This window comes from Electrophorus electricus, chromosome 13 (assembly GCF_041902795.1).
Source record: "Electrophorus electricus isolate QZ-2024a chromosome 13, ASM4190279v1, whole genome shotgun sequence".
Lineage (NCBI taxonomy): Eukaryota > Metazoa > Chordata > Actinopteri > Gymnotiformes > Gymnotidae > Electrophorus > Electrophorus electricus.
This window is the reverse complement of record NC_137509.1, coordinates 11466594-11486324: the sequence shown is the minus strand read 5'-3', so window position 1 is coordinate 11486324 and position 19731 is coordinate 11466594. Positions and strand designations below refer to the sequence as shown.

General features: G+C 42.2%; 2 protein-coding genes and 1 long non-coding RNA gene across 6 annotated transcripts in view; all 3 read right to left on the bottom strand.

Annotated features, from left to right (window-relative positions):
* arrb2b (arrestin, beta 2b) overlaps positions 1-3632 on the bottom strand; it is a 36326-nt gene extending 32694 nt beyond the window's left edge. Inside the window, exon 1 of one of the 3 annotated variants that reach the window (XM_027015568.3) lies at positions 3427-3632. In XM_027015568.3, the coding sequence (XP_026871369.1) occupies positions 3427-3449 (23 nt within the window). In that variant the 5' untranslated portion in view covers positions 3450-3632. Of the gene's footprint in view, positions 1-749; positions 3281-3426 lie in introns of those variants that run through there. The other 2 variants (XM_081694785.1, XM_081694784.1) reach the window with 2 other exon arrangements.
* A 1348-nt stretch (positions 3633-4980) lies between these two features.
* LOC113580821 (uncharacterized) lies at positions 4981-6526 on the bottom strand. The gene is made up of 4 exons (XR_003411003.2): positions 6199-6526; positions 5884-5943; positions 5387-5718; positions 4981-5173 (listed from the first exon to the last, which is right to left on the bottom strand). It is a non-coding gene; the product is annotated as an uncharacterized LOC113580821 (long non-coding RNA).
* Positions 6527-10216: 3690 nt separating this feature from the next.
* hmgb3a (high mobility group box 3a) lies at positions 10217-14825 on the bottom strand. 2 transcript variants are annotated; one of them, XM_027015614.3, is made up of 5 exons: positions 14658-14825; positions 12251-12457; positions 11896-12032; positions 11539-11713; positions 10217-11391 (listed from the first exon to the last, which is right to left on the bottom strand). In XM_027015614.3, the coding sequence occupies exons 2-5, from the start codon at positions 12398-12400 to the stop codon at positions 11197-11199; spliced, it is 657 nt and encodes a 218-aa protein (XP_026871415.2). In that variant the 5' UTR covers positions 12401-12457; positions 14658-14825; the 3' UTR covers positions 10217-11196. The 2 variants fall into 2 exon arrangements, with proteins under 2 accessions (XP_026871415.2, XP_026871416.2); XM_027015615.3 differs by lacking the exon at positions 14658-14825 and adding an exon at positions 13017-13226.
* Between the last annotated feature and the right edge of the window lie 4906 nt (positions 14826-19731).

Below are 19731 nucleotides of genomic sequence, written 5' to 3'. Positions count from 1 at the left end.
TGGAAACCTTGTATACTTCACTACAATTTTGAATCAATCTCTCTCTCTCTCTCTCTCTCTCTCTCTCTCTATCTTTCTCTCTCATATATATATATATATATATATATATATATATATATAGATAGATAGATAGATAGATAGATAGATAGATAGATAGATAGATAGATAGATAGATAGATAGATAGATAGATAGATGTATATTTTTATTTATATATACATATACATGCAGAACAATTAAGTCATACTAAAGGACTTTCAGTAAAAACTAAAGAATATAATGTTCTTTCAAAATACACTAATTTGAGTCACAAACTGGCATTTCTAGCATTTGGTCCTAACGTAGTATAACTAGTAAATGCTACTGTTCTCAAAGTGTGAAAAAGATCACACAATTACAGTCAAATATTTAAGCATATTTACATATGAAAGGCCTGACAGTAATTGTGACATGAGAAAGAGTCACAAGGCAAACCAGAAACTAATGATCTTTCCTTTTAGACCTTCTAACGATAAAGATAACAAGGTCACAGACCATGGGGGGTCCTTCTCTCGGGCTTTCCGTGGTAACCAACAACACATGCAACCAATGGGGAAGCAGATGGGTGCGAATACTTTCTCACAGCACAGTGCGAGGCATGGCAGAGTGGCACCGTGCTGGAAAACGGGTGACTGTTTGTGGTGGACAAGCCAGTTACTATGGTGACGAAAGGCAAAGCCTCAGTCGGAGGGCAGGAGGGTCATTTACTTACAGAGAGACAGTGAGAGGGTTGATTAGGCTGGAGAGGGCAGAGGACACAGAAACACAGAGAGAGAACAAATGGTCTATACAAAGAGAAAGACACATTAAGACAGGCAGGGCATCCGGAGGTCACATGAGCCTCAGCAACTTGTGCCTACTCTTCATACTCTAACAATCCGATTATTCTCGTTCGAACATGTAAATCCATTCATCAGCAAGACTGTTCATTCATTTCAACATATATTACTTTAAAAAGCTGCTGTGATGTGATATTCAAACGCATCGGCCTTTAGGACATGCTAGCCAAACGAAAGCACTGTTTTTAGACCACTGGTTAGCCCCAGAAACGACTAGGTCGAATTCTCAGTAGGCAAATGAACATGGAAAATCTTTTGCAATTCACCAAGTATTGGACACATCAAGATTCCACAACCCAAACGCAACTGTGCATAGCCCTTAGCATTCACAACCCAAACTCCACTGAACATTGCACAAACCCCTTCCGTCACACCAAAGGACCAAAGCCTCAAAGTGACAAGTGATGAGTTCCACACTAGTTTCCAGAGTGGTTCTAATGATATAATTACCCAACATCCCGATTTCGTGCTCGCGCTCTCTCTCTCCCTCATGTTTTGCATCCATTCATCTCAACTCCTTCTTTTTCTTTTCATGTCATTAACTGGCAAACAATGCATTGATCAGGCTTGTCATTTTCTTGATCAAAAACGTGACATTTTCGTTCATACTTTATACAGCACCTCAACTTTAGCAACACAGTGGGATATATACGTCCTCTTGAACTGTGATCAAAGAGATCAGGCTGAATCAAACAAAGCAACCAACTGGCTATTTGATTTGCGTGCAACAGCAGTGGGTGCTTCTCTACAACTCCAGGCATTTCTGTATACTGATCCTAAATGTCTTAATGAGAATAGCTTAAATGCATGAGGAAAGGCAGAGACGTGCTTCGACCAGCACCAGAGTAATGGAGAACAGCTGAAGTAAAGTTGAGAGAAGGATTTCACTTCTGTGAAAAGGCATCGAGTGAGGAGATTACGTTTGAGCAGCGTGCCAGAGAAATCTCTTGAAGCCTACAGTGATGCTACACTGATAAGTGAGCCAGATGCACAGCACACTACACCCACACTCTCCACCGTCCCCACGAGAGAGAAAGAGGAGGGAGGGAGAGAGAGAGAGGCCAAAAAATACGATAGCAAAATAAATACACTGACTACACTATGGGGACACATCTAAGATAAATGGTTTAAATGTTTAGAAGAATGAGAATTTGTGTGTGACAGAGAAACAGAGACAGGCGGATTTAGTTTTCCCCCAGAGCTAATTTAGATGCACAGTCCAGTGGACGACACCAACACCATCTCAGGCCGTGTGAGGCTGAATGCGTGTCAATCAATACGTGCTAAGCGAGTCTGTTCTGCACTGGGTTTGTTAGAGGCAGTGAACATGGTAGCAGCGGGGGCACACGTATGCAGAGCCAGCTTTAGGTTTTAAAAATTCACATCACGGGTCCACGTGTGTGCTGCACACTGTATGCCATACGTCAAACCAACGTCACTGCATGAAAAACAGGGGTACCTACAGAGTCACGCTGCAATAAGTCTAAAGCTGTGATTTTTAAAAAAAGAAAAAGAGTTTATGCACAGCCTAGGACGGTTTCCAAAGCGAGCGATGTGGGCAGAGACGAATGCACACCGCGGAGAGATGGCGAAGTTACTCATCAAACGGTACACGTACATTACCGCCCAACGACTACACCGAGACCACGGGCGACTGCAGCGCGTCGGGGTCTTTGACGCGATCCGCCGAGCCCATGCGAGTGGTCTCGAAGCGTAAGCTCTTTAGCGCAGGAAATGCCGAGGCCTTTTCGAAAAGTTAAGGAAGTGATCGAGGTTGGGGTAGTGGTGCTGAACACGGATTTCTCACTTTGCCTGCAGCAGTTACAGCGTTTTACTACGGCGTAAGAAGATCAGACAAATATTGCTACCGATTTGTTGTAAAATAATAATAATAATAATAATAATAATGTCGGGTCGTTCTGACACACTGGAGCAGGAGAGGGACTACTACCGGCTATGTTATTGTACAGTCCCACGTAACCGCCCTTGTTAAATAAAGCGCGACAAAACACCGGATCCGAGCCGTAAACAAGCACGCCTATTTCACTTGAGTAAACTGCAACCTTAAAGGTCGAAATAGCAGTGAATGCTGTGCTCCAAGACGTAGTGGTGTTTCGGAGGGGCTGTTGATGTCCGGTTACCCTTTCCTAGACGTAGCGAGCAGCACGCATTTACGATGTTCCCACTGATCTGCGCGCAGCTTCAACCCCACCCAACCAGACGTGGATCGCGAGTTGAGTAGTAGAGTAGCGCGCCGACAGCACGGCAGAGCTCCCGATACCGTACGGCTGGTGATAGTCAAGCAGTCCTTGCTCAGCTACCCTTCCCCAGCCAACTTCTGCCTCTCGGCGGGTGTGGAATCACCCCCACACACACACACACACACACACACACCCCACACCAACACCCCCACCCACCCACACACACACACACACACACACACACACCCCCCGGTGCACGCGACGAACTCACACTGCTGCGTGACTTCAACGTGACATGGAACTTGCCGGCTCGAGACCTACCTCGCGACCTGGGTTTAAACGGTCTTACCTGGTCCCCGCCTTGTCGCCCATATCCGAAGGCCTTTTTGCAATGCTAGAATGAAAATGTTTTTTTGTTTGTTTTTAAATAAATTAACTGCCCCCTTCGAATAAAGCGCTGCGACTCCCTATTCGGCTGTCTTTCAAGGCTCCGCTGTCCAGTATGACTTGTCCTCTTTCGCTGGGCACTTCCCGCAGTCCCGAGACGGAAACCTCTGTCTTCTGACAGCATTCACAGGTCCGGCCTCTTCGCGTGAGTGACATTAGCACTGGCCAATCGGTGAACACAATCTGTTTGCGTCACACTGTGTTCACTCAATCCACCCGCCCTGCTGATGGGATCACCAATGAGAACATACTTGGTTCAGTGTAGCCTAATAGATAGGGGGCAATTAATTCAAAATTTTGTCGCCGTAGGCTTATCCAATTTTAAGCTTAGTGGCGAGTTCGGGTTAGCTTTTTTGTCTCGCGTTTATAAAGCATGTATTCATACAAGAATGATTATTAAATACAGGAAGTCCCAATAAAATGGTCAATGAACAGTTCTAGGTTTTTTTTTCCCTTGTGCTATTCATATAAGCGTAGACCTGTTGGCTGCCTCGTTAAAACAATAGGATTTTTATATTTTACTTTTATATTTTTATACAGTATTTTTTTTTACTACGCGTCTAATAGAAGACGTTGTATGACAAATACAATTTAACTATGAAAGGCTACGAATATGCTATTTTTTATAGAAGTCTTTATACGCAACATTTTAAAATCACATTTACCACTGACTACAACCGTAGGTTGACAATATTTCAATATTTTACATGCCTATAAGAAAGTTCGTTTCTGTTCTTATTTGTTGCTACGCGAATTTCATCCTATTTCTGTATACATAAGTCTATCCTATAAGCCTGTGTGACTGCTGATAGTTCGAAAACATTGTCTTCTGCCATCTAGCGACGTGATGTAGATAACACATTTGTATTTTAATCGATAGACTTAATTTTGCCCGTATCGTGATTATGCCCACAACAGCCATTTACCACATACAAATCACAAATTAATGTTTCTTGAAATTAATATTATGTTCAGCTGTACGAGGGCTCAGTAGTTTTCCATTAGTACATTTTTAGAAATTACCTCTTTAAAGATGAACGAATGCGTCAAATCTAAATTGTACTTAGATGTACTTGCGTGTACTTGGGTGTTGCAAAAGATGTCAGCAACTAACTCAGAGTTAAGAGACGTCAGTAAATAACTCGGCTCTATTTAAAATATGAATAAAGATAAATAAACAGCTTTTTTATATTACACGAAGCTAGAGACTTAAAAATAGGTTATTATAACCACGAATAACAACCATTATAACCATATTATAACCATTGCTATCGAAGTTGTCGCTTAGAAAAGAACTAAAGACGTTATTTCCACCTGCACCATAAATGTAACTGATAGACTTTCCAGTGAATGCCATGGTGGTGTCATGTTTGGCGAGCAGAGACAGAGTCGAATGCAGGAAGACATATTTAATTATAAAAAGGGGAAATCCAAAAATTCCCCCCCCCCCCAGGAGCCAGAGTCAGCTGACAACGCCAAACGGCCACGAGGACGACTTCTGGGATAAGGAGCAGGTCTATCCCGGTGCGTGCTGTGGAATCCAATACATCCCTCCTCAGGACCGAACCCCTCCCAATCGATGATATACTGATGCTCATTGCTCCTTCTGGAGTCCAGTATTTCATGGATTGTATATTCAGGAGAACCCCCTATATCCAGAGGCAAGGTAGTGTCATCGTTAATGGGACTAGACAAGGGTTTCAGGAGTGAGACATCGAATGATGGAGATATGCATAAGTACTAGGTCATTTCAAACACTAGGTTACATCATTGATCTTCTTCTGAATTAAGAAGGGACCCAGATAGCATGGCTTTAATTTACCACAACGCTTTAGTTGTAGATCTCTAGTAAACAGCCATACTCTGTCTCCAGGCATGAAGGTAGGAGGTGGTGTCCCAGGGCAGTCTGCATGCCGCTGAAATGGTCTTTTGGCCTGTTGCATGTGCTGAGGGATATTTTCCCAGACCTGTTCACTCCGCCACATCCACTGGACTACAGCTGGTGATGCTGAAGCGTACCAGCAGGTAGCATCCGTGGGGTCCTTAGGTGTGCACAGTCCGAACAGGAAGAGATGAAGTTATGCATGCGATTGTCAGACTTCCACCAGTATTTGTGTGAAATCAGCTGTTGGGTCTTAACATTTCTTGGATGACCGGCAGCAAGTGAAGAGTGTTCCCAGGTGATTAATCTGTCCTAAAAAGCAGGTCACACGTAAAGTTTCTTCTCAGGACAGGATGGTGGAATGGAGGTGTTACACATCTTACCTCTTAACTCTTCAAAGTCCCATTGCACAGCACCTATAATGAACTCAGTAGGCAGAATACGGAAGCGGTCAATTACAAGTTCGGAAATACTCACTTCATACATTCCAAAAAGGACATCAGGCTTGGCATTCCAGGATCCTGGTCTGGACGTGATCTGAAAGTTACATCGGTTAAAGAAGAGACCATCAAGCCTGGCGAGGAGTAAGGCGCTTTGCCTGCTTGATGTATTCAAGGTTCTTTTTGTCCATCTATACCACCAGTGGCTGTTTGGCCCCCTCTAACCAATGTCTCCATTCCTCTACTGCTGACTTAACAGCCAGTAGTTCCCTGCTCCCCACATCATAATTCCTCTCTGCTGGCAAGAGCTTGCAAGAATAGTAGGTGACGGGATGTAGTATTGGGGGCTTACCAATATGTTGGGAAAGGACGGCTCCGACTCCTGTCTCCGTGTCCACCTCAACCACGAAGGGCTCCTCCGGATCAGGATGCTGCATTACTGGAGTCTCTGTGAAGGCTTTCTTTAAAGCCTGAAAAGCCTGCTCCGCTCATGGGTTCCACTGAAGTACTTAGGTTTTCCTTTTAACATGGAAGTGAGAGGTGTAGTGATGGCACAGAAATCGCATATAAATCGGCTGTAAAAGTTTCCAAAGCCCAAGAACCTTTGAAGTGCTTTAGGAGTCTGTGGGAGTGGCCAATTCATTATAGTGTCTACCTTCTTATCCTCCATGGTGACCCTGGTATTGCTGATTATATAACCTAGGAAGGATGTTTTCTGTAGATGGAAGCCACATTTTCCTGTTTTGCATACAGATTATTCTCTAGTAACCTTTGTAGAATTGTTCTCATATGAACATTCTCACATGCTTCAGGGGAGAGGGGGAGTAAGCCAAAATGTCATCTATGTAGGCGACCACAAATCTTCCAATCATGTCCCTCAGTACGTCATTGATGAATGCCTGAAACACAGAAGGGGCTTTAGTGAGGCCATAAGGCATAACCCGGTACTCAGTGTCCAGAATTAGTAACAAAGTCTTCCATTCATCCCCTTCCTTTATCCAGACCAAGTTAAAGGCACTCCTCAGATCCAGCATAGTAAAAGATCTGGGCCCCTCTCATTTGTTCCAAGGCAAAAGGAAACGTGGCAGCGGGTCAAGACATCACTGAGACCATGATAATCAATGCATGGACATAGTGCATCCTCTTTCTTAGAAATAAAAAAAAATTCCTGTCGCTGCTTGAGATTTAAATGAACGTGCCAACAGGGGGTATGGGCATACTCGAGGAGGTACACCTCCCTCCACCAGATCTGTTGAAGAGTATCGAACAGTCATAAGGGTGGTGTGGCGGTAGCTCGGCTGCCCTCCCCTTACTGAAAACCTCCACTAGGTCTCGGTATTCCTCTGTATCTGCACATTTGCTTTGCCCTCTAAAAGATGTTCAAAGACAGCCCAAAACTGATCCGTGAAAAGATTATAGTCTCTGGTGATCTCATGACCATCAGTCCAGCTGCCGTGCAGAAGGCATGACAGCTGGCTGTTGGAAAGGCTGAATGGGCACAAATCTCTGATGCCATTCCAATGCTCTCCAACAGAGTCTGTGCGTGGAGGCTAATGGGCAAAAGCACTGTGAGCATCGAGGTGGAAGTCAGCTGGATCCCCATTATATTTGTCTGGCAGTGCAAGGACAGAAATGAAGGACAAAAAGGAAGAAATGATAGTAGTAGGTGGAGGGAAAGTCGCAACGGCAGGAGCTCCCACCTCACTGGAGGTCCAAGTCGCCAGACGATGCGTCAGCGCAGTCACGCACGGCACCGAGGCAGCAAGGTGTTGCGTTTGTCAGGTGGGTTCGTCCACTGCGTTACCTAAAGACTCCAGTCACTGATTATGTTGACTTAGCAACGGACCATGAGCAGACGAGACATCTGGTAACGATCCCGTATCTGCTGACTCCATATGTGGCAAAGACTTCTGTCAGGTTTGGCGAGCAAAGACAGAGTCGAATGCAGGAAGACATTTAATAATGAAAAGGGGCAATCTAAAAAAATTGTCAGTACACAGGCAGTGGTAGAATCCAGTGAGCAGTAGATGAGCAAACAAATCTGACAGTTAATCCAGAATACAGGCAGAGATGAACATAAGCAAAATATAAAATACAATATCTCAGAGATGTAAGTCAGACAAATGAGACTTCACAATGACAAACTGAACAAATGGGGCTTATATAGTGAATCACATTAAGGAAAACAAGACACAGGTGAAACTAATAATCTGGGGATTTGGAATGGACAGGAGGCTTGTGGGTAGTGTAGTTTGCAGTGGACTGAGTCCATGCAGAAGGCATGACAGCTGGTTGTTGGAAACTCTAAAGGCTGAATGGGCACAAAAGTCTGATGCTCACGGTGCCCAGTCATTAGACACAGCTCAAGAGAGATTTAATTATTCACACAGAGAGTCCTGATTTGGGTGCCAGATATATACAGAGTGGCCTGATATGTGTGCACATCTTTAGAGCCCTGATCAGTGTGAGATATCCTTGCCTATAAGATACACTGTGAATGGATATTTCACTAAGGATTCTTCAGCCAAAACATGAACTCTCTAACCCTTGCAAACTAAATTCGATGATGTGCAACTATTTATGAATCTCTAAACCTGGGAAAGACACTACTGTATGCATAATTAATTTTCATTCTTTCATGTAAATACATCTTTGTCAAACAGTTGTCAGTTTCCACTTAGTAGTGTCAGAGAGGTATATTAAACATTTGTGGAGTACAATCACACTTATGTGATTAGTTCAGGATGACCTATGTGGAGTATGATCACACTGGTGTAAGTCAAACATTAGAAAATATAAAGTTCAAGACTTGACTATTGTATTCAGAAATTTTCAAGAGGCTAACAAAGGATTAATGATAAATGCATTGTAAAATACTAAAATGTTGTACAAAAAAAGGAAAAAAGACAGGAAAAAGATTGCATTGCACTGTTTATTTAATAACACAGTCCTGAAAGGCTTAATTTCTCAGACATGGATGTGTGCTTTTGAATATTAAAAATTCTCTAACACACACACAGACTGTTCTGATCACACACATAGACTGTCTAAGCACATATACTCAAAGCTCATATCTTCCTCCACAGGGCATCAGACTCCTCAAATCCCTCAAGCAACACACAACACACTGTCCTATTAAGACTGTTGTACTCCTGAACATACACACAGACTGAACGGACACATTTACTGGAACTCATATCTTTGGAAATGCATCTATTTTTTGTGCAATAATTCAGTGTTCCTCATCACTTGAGCACTTTATCATTATTCAAGTGTCAAGTTTGCACTTCCTGTTGCACTGTGCAATGCCACAACTGTGATCTACATGCAATATTTTCTATACAACGTACAGTATTTTTCTATATTTTTCCTATACTAATATTTTATGTCTGTCCATGCTTCCTAAGATATCGACCTGTTATCTTATGTGCACTTGCCTTTATGTTATATTTGCACATCAGAGGTGGAGAAATGCAATCTTGTTCAGCTCTACACATCTTGTTTTTTTAGTCTGAATGACAACATTGTTCACGTTGACTTTTATATATGGTAGGCCCAGGAAATCTCCTATGTAGCAAAGCAAAGGTGACCAGTAATGCACTATTCTGTATAAAGAAATTTTTAAACAAGCAAAACTCAGTAAACCATCAGCTGCAGCATATTAGAGAGACAAGTTCCAATGAAATTGAAAGTAAAATCTTTCCTTCTTAAACTTTTCATGTTTTTTCTTTACTGCAAAAATCTGTGATTTAAGAAGATGCTTTGAGTCACTTAAGACAAGATAATGCTGACTTTCAAATCTCCATAGAGTCCCTCTCTAAATAAACTAGAATACTTCCCTCTCATTTAGATCTTCAGAACACACTCAGACACAAGTTCCAGACAACAGGAAGACAAAAATAGCACAGAGATAATCTAAGGACTCCTTAAAATGGACTTCAGTGGTTTAAATAGATAAGATACTTAAATGTCGCCTTGGCCATGAACCCTTGATATACTGAAGCAGACTTACAATTAGCTAAATATTCCCACCATGCCTTCAACTGCTTGGCCCGCCCTCCTATTGAGAGTAATAGCAGTGGTACAAGGACACTTGCTGGTATAACAATAGGATTTCTTTCATCATGGACAGAAAACTGTAGCAGCTTGCATGCAGTTTGTGTTTGACAAGATGTAATTCTAAATCTTTTCATGATCATGAACACATATTATTGTTGTACTTCACACCTGCCAGTATAATCAGTACCAGCCAATATAATCAGCCAGCAAAATTATTACATAATTGCAGTATCTTGCATCAGATCTAGACAATTGTTTATGCCCTCTTAGTTATTTGATTGTTTAACAAGAATACAGGAAAAAACACGTGATTATAAAAAAATGGAGTCTGTTTAATTTCAAATGTAGCATTCTAAACATATAAAAAGAAAATCTTAGATACAGATATAAGTACAGATTTATCGTCAACAGTTGCACTTGTCCTCACCTTCAGTTCAAGAGAACGCAGTTAACAGTTAATATTAAAAATGCACTTAGACAAGAAACACAAAACTCCTAAATAAAATCATCCCGTGCTCATAACCCAAGCGGGCTTGGGCATGAACTAACTGTTAATATAGTGTGTCAAAGAGCACTTTCCAAATATTTCCCAGCCTGCATCAGGACAGCTGTGTGTTAACAGAAGTCATCCTTTTGCATGGACCCAAGACCCATTTCACAGTTTCTCAAGTAATGGTTACGCTTAGTGCCGGAGAACACTGGGTGTAGGTCATCACAAAAGGGGAACGTCTAACGGGGACCGAGATCTGCATGACTTGTCCTAATACGGGTGCAGCACGGAGGCACCAATGACAATTTGATACACACAACACTGAGCAATAATAACAAATCAAAATCTAGTGACTCGTACAGTTACAGTTACATACCCATGAAATAAAACAAAAATTCATAATGCATGAAATGATATGAGAAAAATTCATAATGCGTTTATATGCAGCGGTGCTACCACTTGTTTAAATGGTTTGATATAGCTAATCAATGGAAGCGAAGGGAGGTCAGGAAGACACTGGGCTGTCACTGTGACACACACACACACACACACACAAACAAACACACACACACACAAACGTGCAAAAATGGTAGGAGGTAGGAAGCTGCATCTGTTAAGTTCTCACTCACAGTATTTGTCCTTTCCTCAGCAACATCACAAACCATTTAACCATTCAAAATAATAAAGTGTTGCACCACAGACCACCAGTGTGTTCCCGCCGCACTCCAACCAGATAGAAAATTCAATAATAATAATAGTTATAATAACAATGATAATAGCTTAAACACTAAAAAATGAAGCCTATTCATCGTCCTCCTCTTCATCCTCTTCGTCGTCGTCGTCGTCGTCTTCGTCATCATCGTCCTCTTCATCCATGCTGCTCTTCATCATTGGTTTAGGGGCCACTCCCATCATGCCCATGCCCATACCTGTACCCATGCTCATACCCATGACCATGTCTCCAGCTTTGCCCTTTGACTTGTAATCAGCAATGTCCTGTAAACAGAAAATGCAACTCTGCTTCAATTACCGAGTACTTTAGTGCGAGAAGACAGCCACTGCTGGTACCTCGTAACCACCTCTTCAATAAAGACGGACAGCCTTTACTTTTGTCTAGGAGAGTACAGAAGCGTCAGATGTTACCTGTTGGTATTTATCCTTTAACTTGTTGGCTTTCATCAGATAAGGCTGTTTATTGGCATCTGTGAGGCTGTTCCACATCTCCCCGAGTTTCTTGGCTACTTCTCCAATACCCAAATTAGGATACTGGGCCTTGATTTTGGGACGATGCTCCGAGCAAAAGATGAAGAAGCCAGACCTATGAAATTTGAAAAGACAATCGATTTATTACTAATTGAAATCTGGCAAGACTGTATGTACAAAATGCAGTGGCATGGCTGCTTATTTAAACAAAACTGCAATAAGCTACACAGTTCACTATGGGACAAATCCAGGTAATGCAGGTCATCTGTTTTGTGCTAATCGTCCTGTTATACTCACAGTGGTCTCTTGGGTGCATTGGGGTCCTTCTTTTTGCCTCGCTTGCCAGGCATGTAGTGCATCATCTCCTGATCATACCGTAATTTGTCCTGCTTGGCCATGTCTTCAAACCGGGATTTCTCTTTCCCTGACAGCGCCTACCGAAAGAAAGCTGAAAGAATCTGCCTATACTATAAATAATCAAACAACACATAAATTGTATTGTACATACCAAAGCAAGAATGCTCAGATAAAGTACACTGTCTCACATTTGGCTGGACATACCAGTACCAAAACATCTATCTATGAAATAAAATATTTACATCCACATCTAAAAAGTTAACTAAAGCAATAATGAAAAATAAGAAGATCTAACCTTCCATCGCCCAGAGCACTTTTTGGAGAATTCAGCAAAGTTAACAGGAATCCCAGGGCTCTTCATCTTGTGCTCTTCACGACACATCTGCACAAAGTACGCATAAGCGGACATCTTGCCCTTTGGCTTCCTGGGGTCCCCTTTAGCCATTCTAGTCAGAAGCAGGATGCTGGTGTCCACACGTCTTTACTGATTACGCCTTCTTATCTAGAGGGTGTAAACAGTGACTTTATACATCAGAGGAACATCCACAGATACAAAATACACTTGTATCCATGTTTTAAAAGCTGAAGAAGCAGTACACTGATAAGAAAGGAGATCCTATTAAAATTCTCTGTTGAGGTGGTGCTTGCCAGGACCAAAGCTCAATTTGCAGAAGAATGAGCCAGAAGACCCTCCCTTATTGCATGAGGGATGTGAACCGATTGTTAATGAGTGATTGTAGCTGAAGGCCCTATACGGGAAACTCCTAAAAATATTTTTTTATTAAACAAAACACTAATTCTAAAACTATATTCTTTATATGATCGTGAACAATATATATATATATATATATATATATATATATATATATATATATATATATATATATATATATATATATATATATATAATGTTCACGATCATAAAAAGAATATAGTTTTCCTGTAAAAATGTAGAAATGATTAAAAACAATAATTCATATTTCATTCTCTTTGGTAATCGTCATTGCATGTAATTATGCGGTTACTAAAGGGCTATTTGTGCCATAAAGATAAATACCTACAAAAATACTGGATATATTTTGTATCTCCGCCATGTTCTTTTGTGTCGCCACCGCCCAAACATAATTAGCGCGTTACTTTGCGTTGTTTTTGTTCATTCCCCAAACTTCCATCGCAATGTCGGACGCATGCACGGCGAACTCAGCCTCCCTACTCAACGCGCTCTCTGCGCGTCTGGCGCTGAGACGAGGCGACGGTATAGCAAGCTTCTGCGGGGGAAAAAAAAAAAACCTGAAAGGTCATCCCCACGAATTACTCATCTTCCATTTTGTGAAATGCGTCCTCGTGAGAGAGACTGATCTTTGTTTCTGCCGATCTTTAACGCATTTTTGCGGGCCACTTTCTCCGTTTCCATCTGCAGTTTACGCAGCCAGACACGTTCCGCTGCCAGTGCCCATATATACTGTATAGCGGGATTCGCAGATGCGGGCGTGTATAGCGCAGAGAAGCGTTGCTGTTTGCGCCAGCGTCCCATTCATTAAAATGGCCTCTACAGGGGGAGCTGAAAGGTACGGGGCTAACAAAGCATCACACACACCCCCTTAGATTTCAAAGGCGTTTTCGACACATTTTGAGACCTTACGGCCAGAAAAAATAATCTCATTCACTATATCGAACGCTGTAGTTTTTCAAAACTGATGCGTTTGTGCGCTGTCGTTTTGTGTTTGAACGTTTTGAACTGTTTGGTAAAGTTGGAGCCCTAGCTGTCGCTTGCTGCATCGCCGCTTGTAACAAAGGCTATGCGCCAGCCATTTCCAGCGCGAGCCTCTATCAAATCTGTCAAGTTCGGAAAGGTGGTAATCCACCGAATGCCATTTTATTTCTAAAACAGAGAAACAGGGAAAGTCGTTTCAAGGCGAAAACGAAAGTAATCCGCGTTTTAGCTCCCAAAGCAAATATTTCTGTCTGAAAATGTTGAGTCCTTGCTGCGTGTAGGAACTGCCTCTTGTCAATGGTTTAAATCACCAGCCATTTTAATACATGGCAAGCGAGAGAATTTCACTATGAAGAGAAAAAAATGCAAAACCATGTTTCTAGCCGTTATACCATTTTTTCTTTTTGATGCTTAATAGAGAGCAAAGAGTGAAATTTAAAACGAAGCTTTTTCGACAGAGATCATATCGTTATTAAGAGATAGCATCGAAATCTGTTTGTATTGGAAGGGCAGAGTGATTCGCAGATAGGACACAGCCAGCCGTAGTCAGTGTTAAGGCACAGCAGCGATGGGTGTAAGGAATCAAACACACATTTTAAAACTTTTCACCACTCAGAATCAGTGGAAAAAATAATATACGTGCAAATAACAGTACACTATATGATTAGCCATTTTAAACGATCAAGCACACTATAGAAAAAAACAATTTATAGATTTTATAGCTTTTTGCACAATTCCGGGATTACATAGGTGAAAGACAGCATGTTTCTAGAAAAAAATATAGTTTATGCTAACATAATATCTGCAAACATTATTTTCTCTACATTTTTTATATCAATAAATACAAATATCGTAAATAGCTAATAATCATCTGTAGACTAAAAATAGATCTACACACGGCGTTTAAAAGTGCACGGGTCTATAAACAGAATCGCCGTGCCAGTTTATGCACATGAGGTATTTTTAAAGCCTGGTCGTTTGGCCGTACCTGTGTTGTTGAGTTCCCTGAAGTCTTTTCTCTCCGTCTTCCCCTCTCTCTCCTCAACCCACGCGCCGAGCCTCGCGCTAGCTCGAGACGAGACCGGCCTGATTGGTCGGTCGCCTCGTCGGTTCAAAACAACCTCCAGTACCGCCGATTGGGCTGTGGGTCACGCACGTCCAGCAGCGCTCCACACAGATTGGTTCCGCCGATTTCGGGAAGAGATGTTGGAAGTCTCACTACTGCAAGCGTAATAGGAGCAACAACAAAAGGTCTGAGTACATGTCCGATTAAGGCAAATCATCCCCCGCCTAGAGACGCATTTCTGTCACGTAGCTATTGTTTCAACGTGATTGTTTCCATGGTAGACGATTACGGTTTCGCTATTAGTTTTGGAATTTAAAAGGTGTAATTTACTCGTTTATCATGGTTCATCCTTCTAAGGAACTTTCGGGCCCTTACACTATTAATAACCCAGGTTGTAGACTTAAGTATTCCAGATTTTGGGTTGAATTCCCAGATCTTAGTATGTGAACTCTTATTCACTCATACTCACCATTTGGATGGCAGCAGTATTCTCTGAGCGAATACCTGTGTGCACAGCACAAACCCATTTTTTTTTCAAAGAGTCTTGTGTCCCTTTGAAATGTGTCAAATGTGGGACCCACTGTCAGAGACATCCTAAACTTATGAACTTGTGTCGTATTTTGGTAAATAAAGGATAGTAGTCGTCAAAGCTACCTTTTCTCAAGTGCAAGGTTATAGATAGATCAAGGGTGGGCTGGTTTGTAACTGTAATAGAAAGCAATTTGTCATTTTAAAGGCTCCTTGTGTTGTTTTGTGTCATTTAGGAAGGATACATACACAAGCCTTTAGATACTTCCAAAGACAAAAATAAAAACTTGGAAGTCAATAATGTTCTACCCAATCTGCAATTTAAGTGGCACTGCATGATGTTTATTTGCATTTAGATAGCCTATAAGGAATGGGGTCTCTTCAGTTTGCTTATTTCTGAGCATTTACACATTTTAGCATGCTAGTGCCACGAACAATCATCTCCTTAAGTGTTCATAGTTCTCTAACGATGTGTAAACTAGCGCCTGACACCTTCCATTCCAGATCATGCCTGACTGGCAGCTGCACTGCTAGACGATGGGGAGAGAGTTCCCCAAGCCTCTCCACTGACAATGAGGCACTATTAACGACTCAGGGACAGCTCGGGTGTAACAGCAAAAATAACGCAGAGAAACAGGGGGTCCAGTAGTGAGAGGCTTTATTCTTTTATATATCAAGCTACTATAGCGCAACCCAGGTGTGGATTGAGGCGAAATCCTTATTGTCACCGTTCCATTCAAGGGTCGAGAGGAGATAGCAGAGTCTGGGAGGTATGGAGGGATCAGGCTGAATGCGGAAAACAGGAGAGGAGCACGCTTCGGTAACCAGAAACTGAACAGACAGAAAACTAGCAGACAGACAGAAAACTCGCTTGGTACGCATTCCAAAGAATGGCAGTACTTCGCAACTAGGAACAGTAAGAAAGCCAGTTGGATAATTTAGTATTCAGGCGTGTATGATCTGCTCTGACGATGTATTCTGCGGGAGGTGGCGAATGTGGATGTGCCAACCTGGGGGGAGAATGCCCAGTTAGTCACGTCGGGATGAACTAAAATGAGTGAGGAAGATTACATATTATCTAGCCCGTCAGAGCGCACCCTTTATTTAAAGTGATTTGCCAACGGTGACAAGGATAATAAACCACGACATCAAACCTGATACATTTACTTATATTATCCTGCGTGCACACCTTTCTCATTCAGTGTTGTGAGATTTAATGTAATCACCAAGTTTTATTTCCTTTTAAAAAGGCCCTGTAGGTGTTCTGTTGCCACGCGTGTTATGCAACTCTTATCAGAGGTCAGTTTTTGACCACAAGGTTGTTTGCTGTGGTTTGGATATCTCAATTCAGCAATGACACTGACATCTAAAACATTCAGTAGCACTGCAGTGCCTAAAACATTCTTAGTAGTGCAACTTCCACTACTGTCTTACTGCCATGTGACTGCTGCTACTGATGTTCTGGGAATGGAAATCATATCTGGTCAGCAGCGACATAACTAGGATCTTCTGCACCCTGGATTAAAAGATACACACACACACACACACACACACACACACACACACACACACACACACACACACACACATATATATATATATATATATATATATATATATATATATATATATATATATATATATGAATTTTTTAGGATTTTGGAGTTGATACAGAATATATCTTGTTTGAAAGAACCATTTGACCCTTTGTCTATCAGGAATGAGACACATTATTAATAAGAGGTGCATAGATGAATATCAGGGTGAGTAAAGCAGCATATGCTAGGACTGGCTGGTGAGGGTTAATGTTAAGTTAAAGGAGCCATTTGTGAATTATGAGTAAAGCCCAATGCAAAGGGACCAACTGGAATTTGGCCCCACCCCCTCCTGCACTCCACAGGCCCCACCTCCGTAACCATGGCAGATACGCCACTGCTGGTCTGAACAGTGTTGACTGGGATAAAGGTTGGCTGAAATTGTGTATACAAAAGATGAATTACAGTCCGTAACCTTACACTTATAATATTCACCTATATGTAATATTCACATGTACCTGTGAAAGATTTTCTCTAATAACGTGTTTAGGGGTTCAGTGTTCAGTGGTTAAAATGTCATCTTTTATTCTGTGAAAGAGTATTTCTTTGTATATGCTGCAAATATTAAGTGGCAGATAAAGTTTTTTTTTGTGAACAAAAGTATTTTCCTAAGCCAAGACAGAGACATCCGGTCTGGACTGCTCAATAACTGGGAAGAAGATTAATGTCTTAGAAAAGTGATAGGAGCACTGGCTTCCACTGCTTCAGTAGCTGTGTTCCATTCCACAGGGTCCCTCAGCAGTGCGCTTGTATTCCCTTCTCACTAATCATGTAATGTAGGTCAAGGGAACAACAGTTGATTAAATCCTATCATTTGAAATGCCCAATAATGTCATCACGCAGATGAGTTTTCTTTGTTTTTCTCATGACACCTGGGCAAGGAGGATCTATGTAACATTGATCCTATATTTTTTACATAAAATTAATACATGGTTGGTGTTGGCTAGACAGCATGCTATAGCCAATATTTACCTTGTGATAACTACCATTAACTAACTATGTAAAGCTTAACCAGCTCAACTCACTTTACTGCTGATTTGGTGAACTTTCTGAACAGGTTACTTCACCATCATTGACAGAATAGTGATGATGTCAGAAAACCTTAAAAACCACAGGAAATCTGTCTGCAGTCTCTGCACACTCTGTCTGGAGTCTCTGTCTGCACACTGTCTGGAATCTCTGTCTGAACACTGTCTGGAGTCTCTGTCTGCACACTCTGTCTGGAGTCTCTGTCTGCACACACAGTCTGGAGTGTCTGTCTGCACACACAGTCTGGAGTGTCTGTCTGCACACACAAAAGTGTTGTGAGGTGCTTGCTTCTCGACAGCAGGCACCTCCAGCCTTGTCATGAGGCCACACATCCTCAGCACAAGCGAGTCATCAGTCTGCTCAGCCTTCGCATTGTCTTTTTCATTCTTCTGGTATGTGGTGAGCCGTTTCGGATCAACCACAACATCCCAATTTCCCATCCGGATCTGATACTCTACATCACCTACGTGTTAATTCTCGACATAGGAGTCCTCCTATGGCCACTCTGGTTTGGATCTGTGTCCCTTTTTGCAGTGTAGGTTGTCAGGTTGTACAGCCATGCTTGCACCCATAATGAGAGTCATAAGCTTTTTATTGGAGCACGCTGGCATAATCTTTGTGATTTCTGGTGAGCTGGTGTTTGGTGTACCACACTCCAGGCACGCTGTCCTCCTCCGACCCTGGCAAGCAGCCAAACATAAGCTCTAAGTGTGTCCTGGGGTTGCGGCTGAACATCAGAACAGCTCGAGCGAACCCAGTTGACTCCTGCATGGAAGAGCAGCATGCCACCAGGACCAGGAACAGGTGACGATACCAGTGACTCTGGTGCTGTGTAGTGATAAAGGTGAGCTGAGTGGTGAGTGCATGGTTGAGGCACTCCACAAAGCCATCACTCTGTAGATGGAGCAGCGTAGTCCAAGTCTTTCTGGTTCCCAGGCTATGCAGACCATAGCCATGACTTCCAACTTGAAGTTGCACCCCTGGTCGCTGTGGAGGTCCCCTGGTAACCCAAACTGGTAGCACTTTTCATTGTGGCAGTTCGTGTTAACCTCCTGCACAGTGATGAACAGTTACTGTTATATTCCACGTGCAATTTGACGTTCCCTCCCTTAAAATGGCTGAATTGCTCGTGTAGTCCACTTTGCTTGCAGCTCCTAGATCGACATTCGTGCATGTAGTGTGCTTGAAGCAGCATTTGGAGCACAAAAAGTCACCTAGCATATCAAAGACTTGTGGTGGAAATTCAATGAAACGGGGAGTCAGATGTGGATAATAAGTAAAAAAGGTTTTAATAGAAAAGAAAGATTCCACAGAGTGTGGGGCTCACTACCAAGAGAAGCCCCGAGTCATACAGAGCATTGCTTGATATACAATTCTAACTGTATGCCTTGACCAATCACAGACTTCCTGCCTCTTGTTGCTATGGCTCATATACCATTCAGCTTTAAGCGTTGCTTATCTCTTTCAGGCCGGCTGGTAAGAATCTTGCTTGACTGTCATCCCTTAATTGCAGGCAATAAAGCGAGAGACATCTTCCTGCTTATCTGATCTACGGTCTCACTTCCTTAAAGTTCTTTGCTTACATAAACATTTTTCCTAGGGAACAGGATACTGCTGAATGTATGTGAATCACTGAAGCACATAGTATTTCCTTTACAGACTACATCGAGTTTTTTTTAAATCGTAAATTTAAAAAACAAAAACAAACCTTTCCGTTGTCTGTACTGAATGCATAATATAGGCCGAACAAATGACATGAGCTGTGTTGCTAATATTTCTCCAAAGCTGAGTCGAGTATGTAGAGAAAAGGAACCGCCCTAAGCCCCTGTACCGCTCGTCCCCGC

What these genes read in the sequence shown, in the direction of transcription:
- hmgb3a (XM_027015614.3), bottom strand. Translation starts at nt 12,400, where the DNA reads ATGGCTAAAGGGGACCCCAGGAAGCCAAAGGGCAAGATGTCCGCTTAT. An exon ending in AGTGCTCTGGGCGATGGAAG is followed by an intron (nt 12,033 to 12,250) that starts GTTAGATCTTCT and finishes TTCTTTCGGTAG; the next exon opens with GCGCTGTCAGGGAAAGAGAA. An exon ending in TAAAGGATAAATACCAACAG is followed by an intron (nt 11,392 to 11,538) that starts GTAACATCTGAC and finishes TTCTGTTTACAG; the next exon opens with GACATTGCTGATTACAAGTC.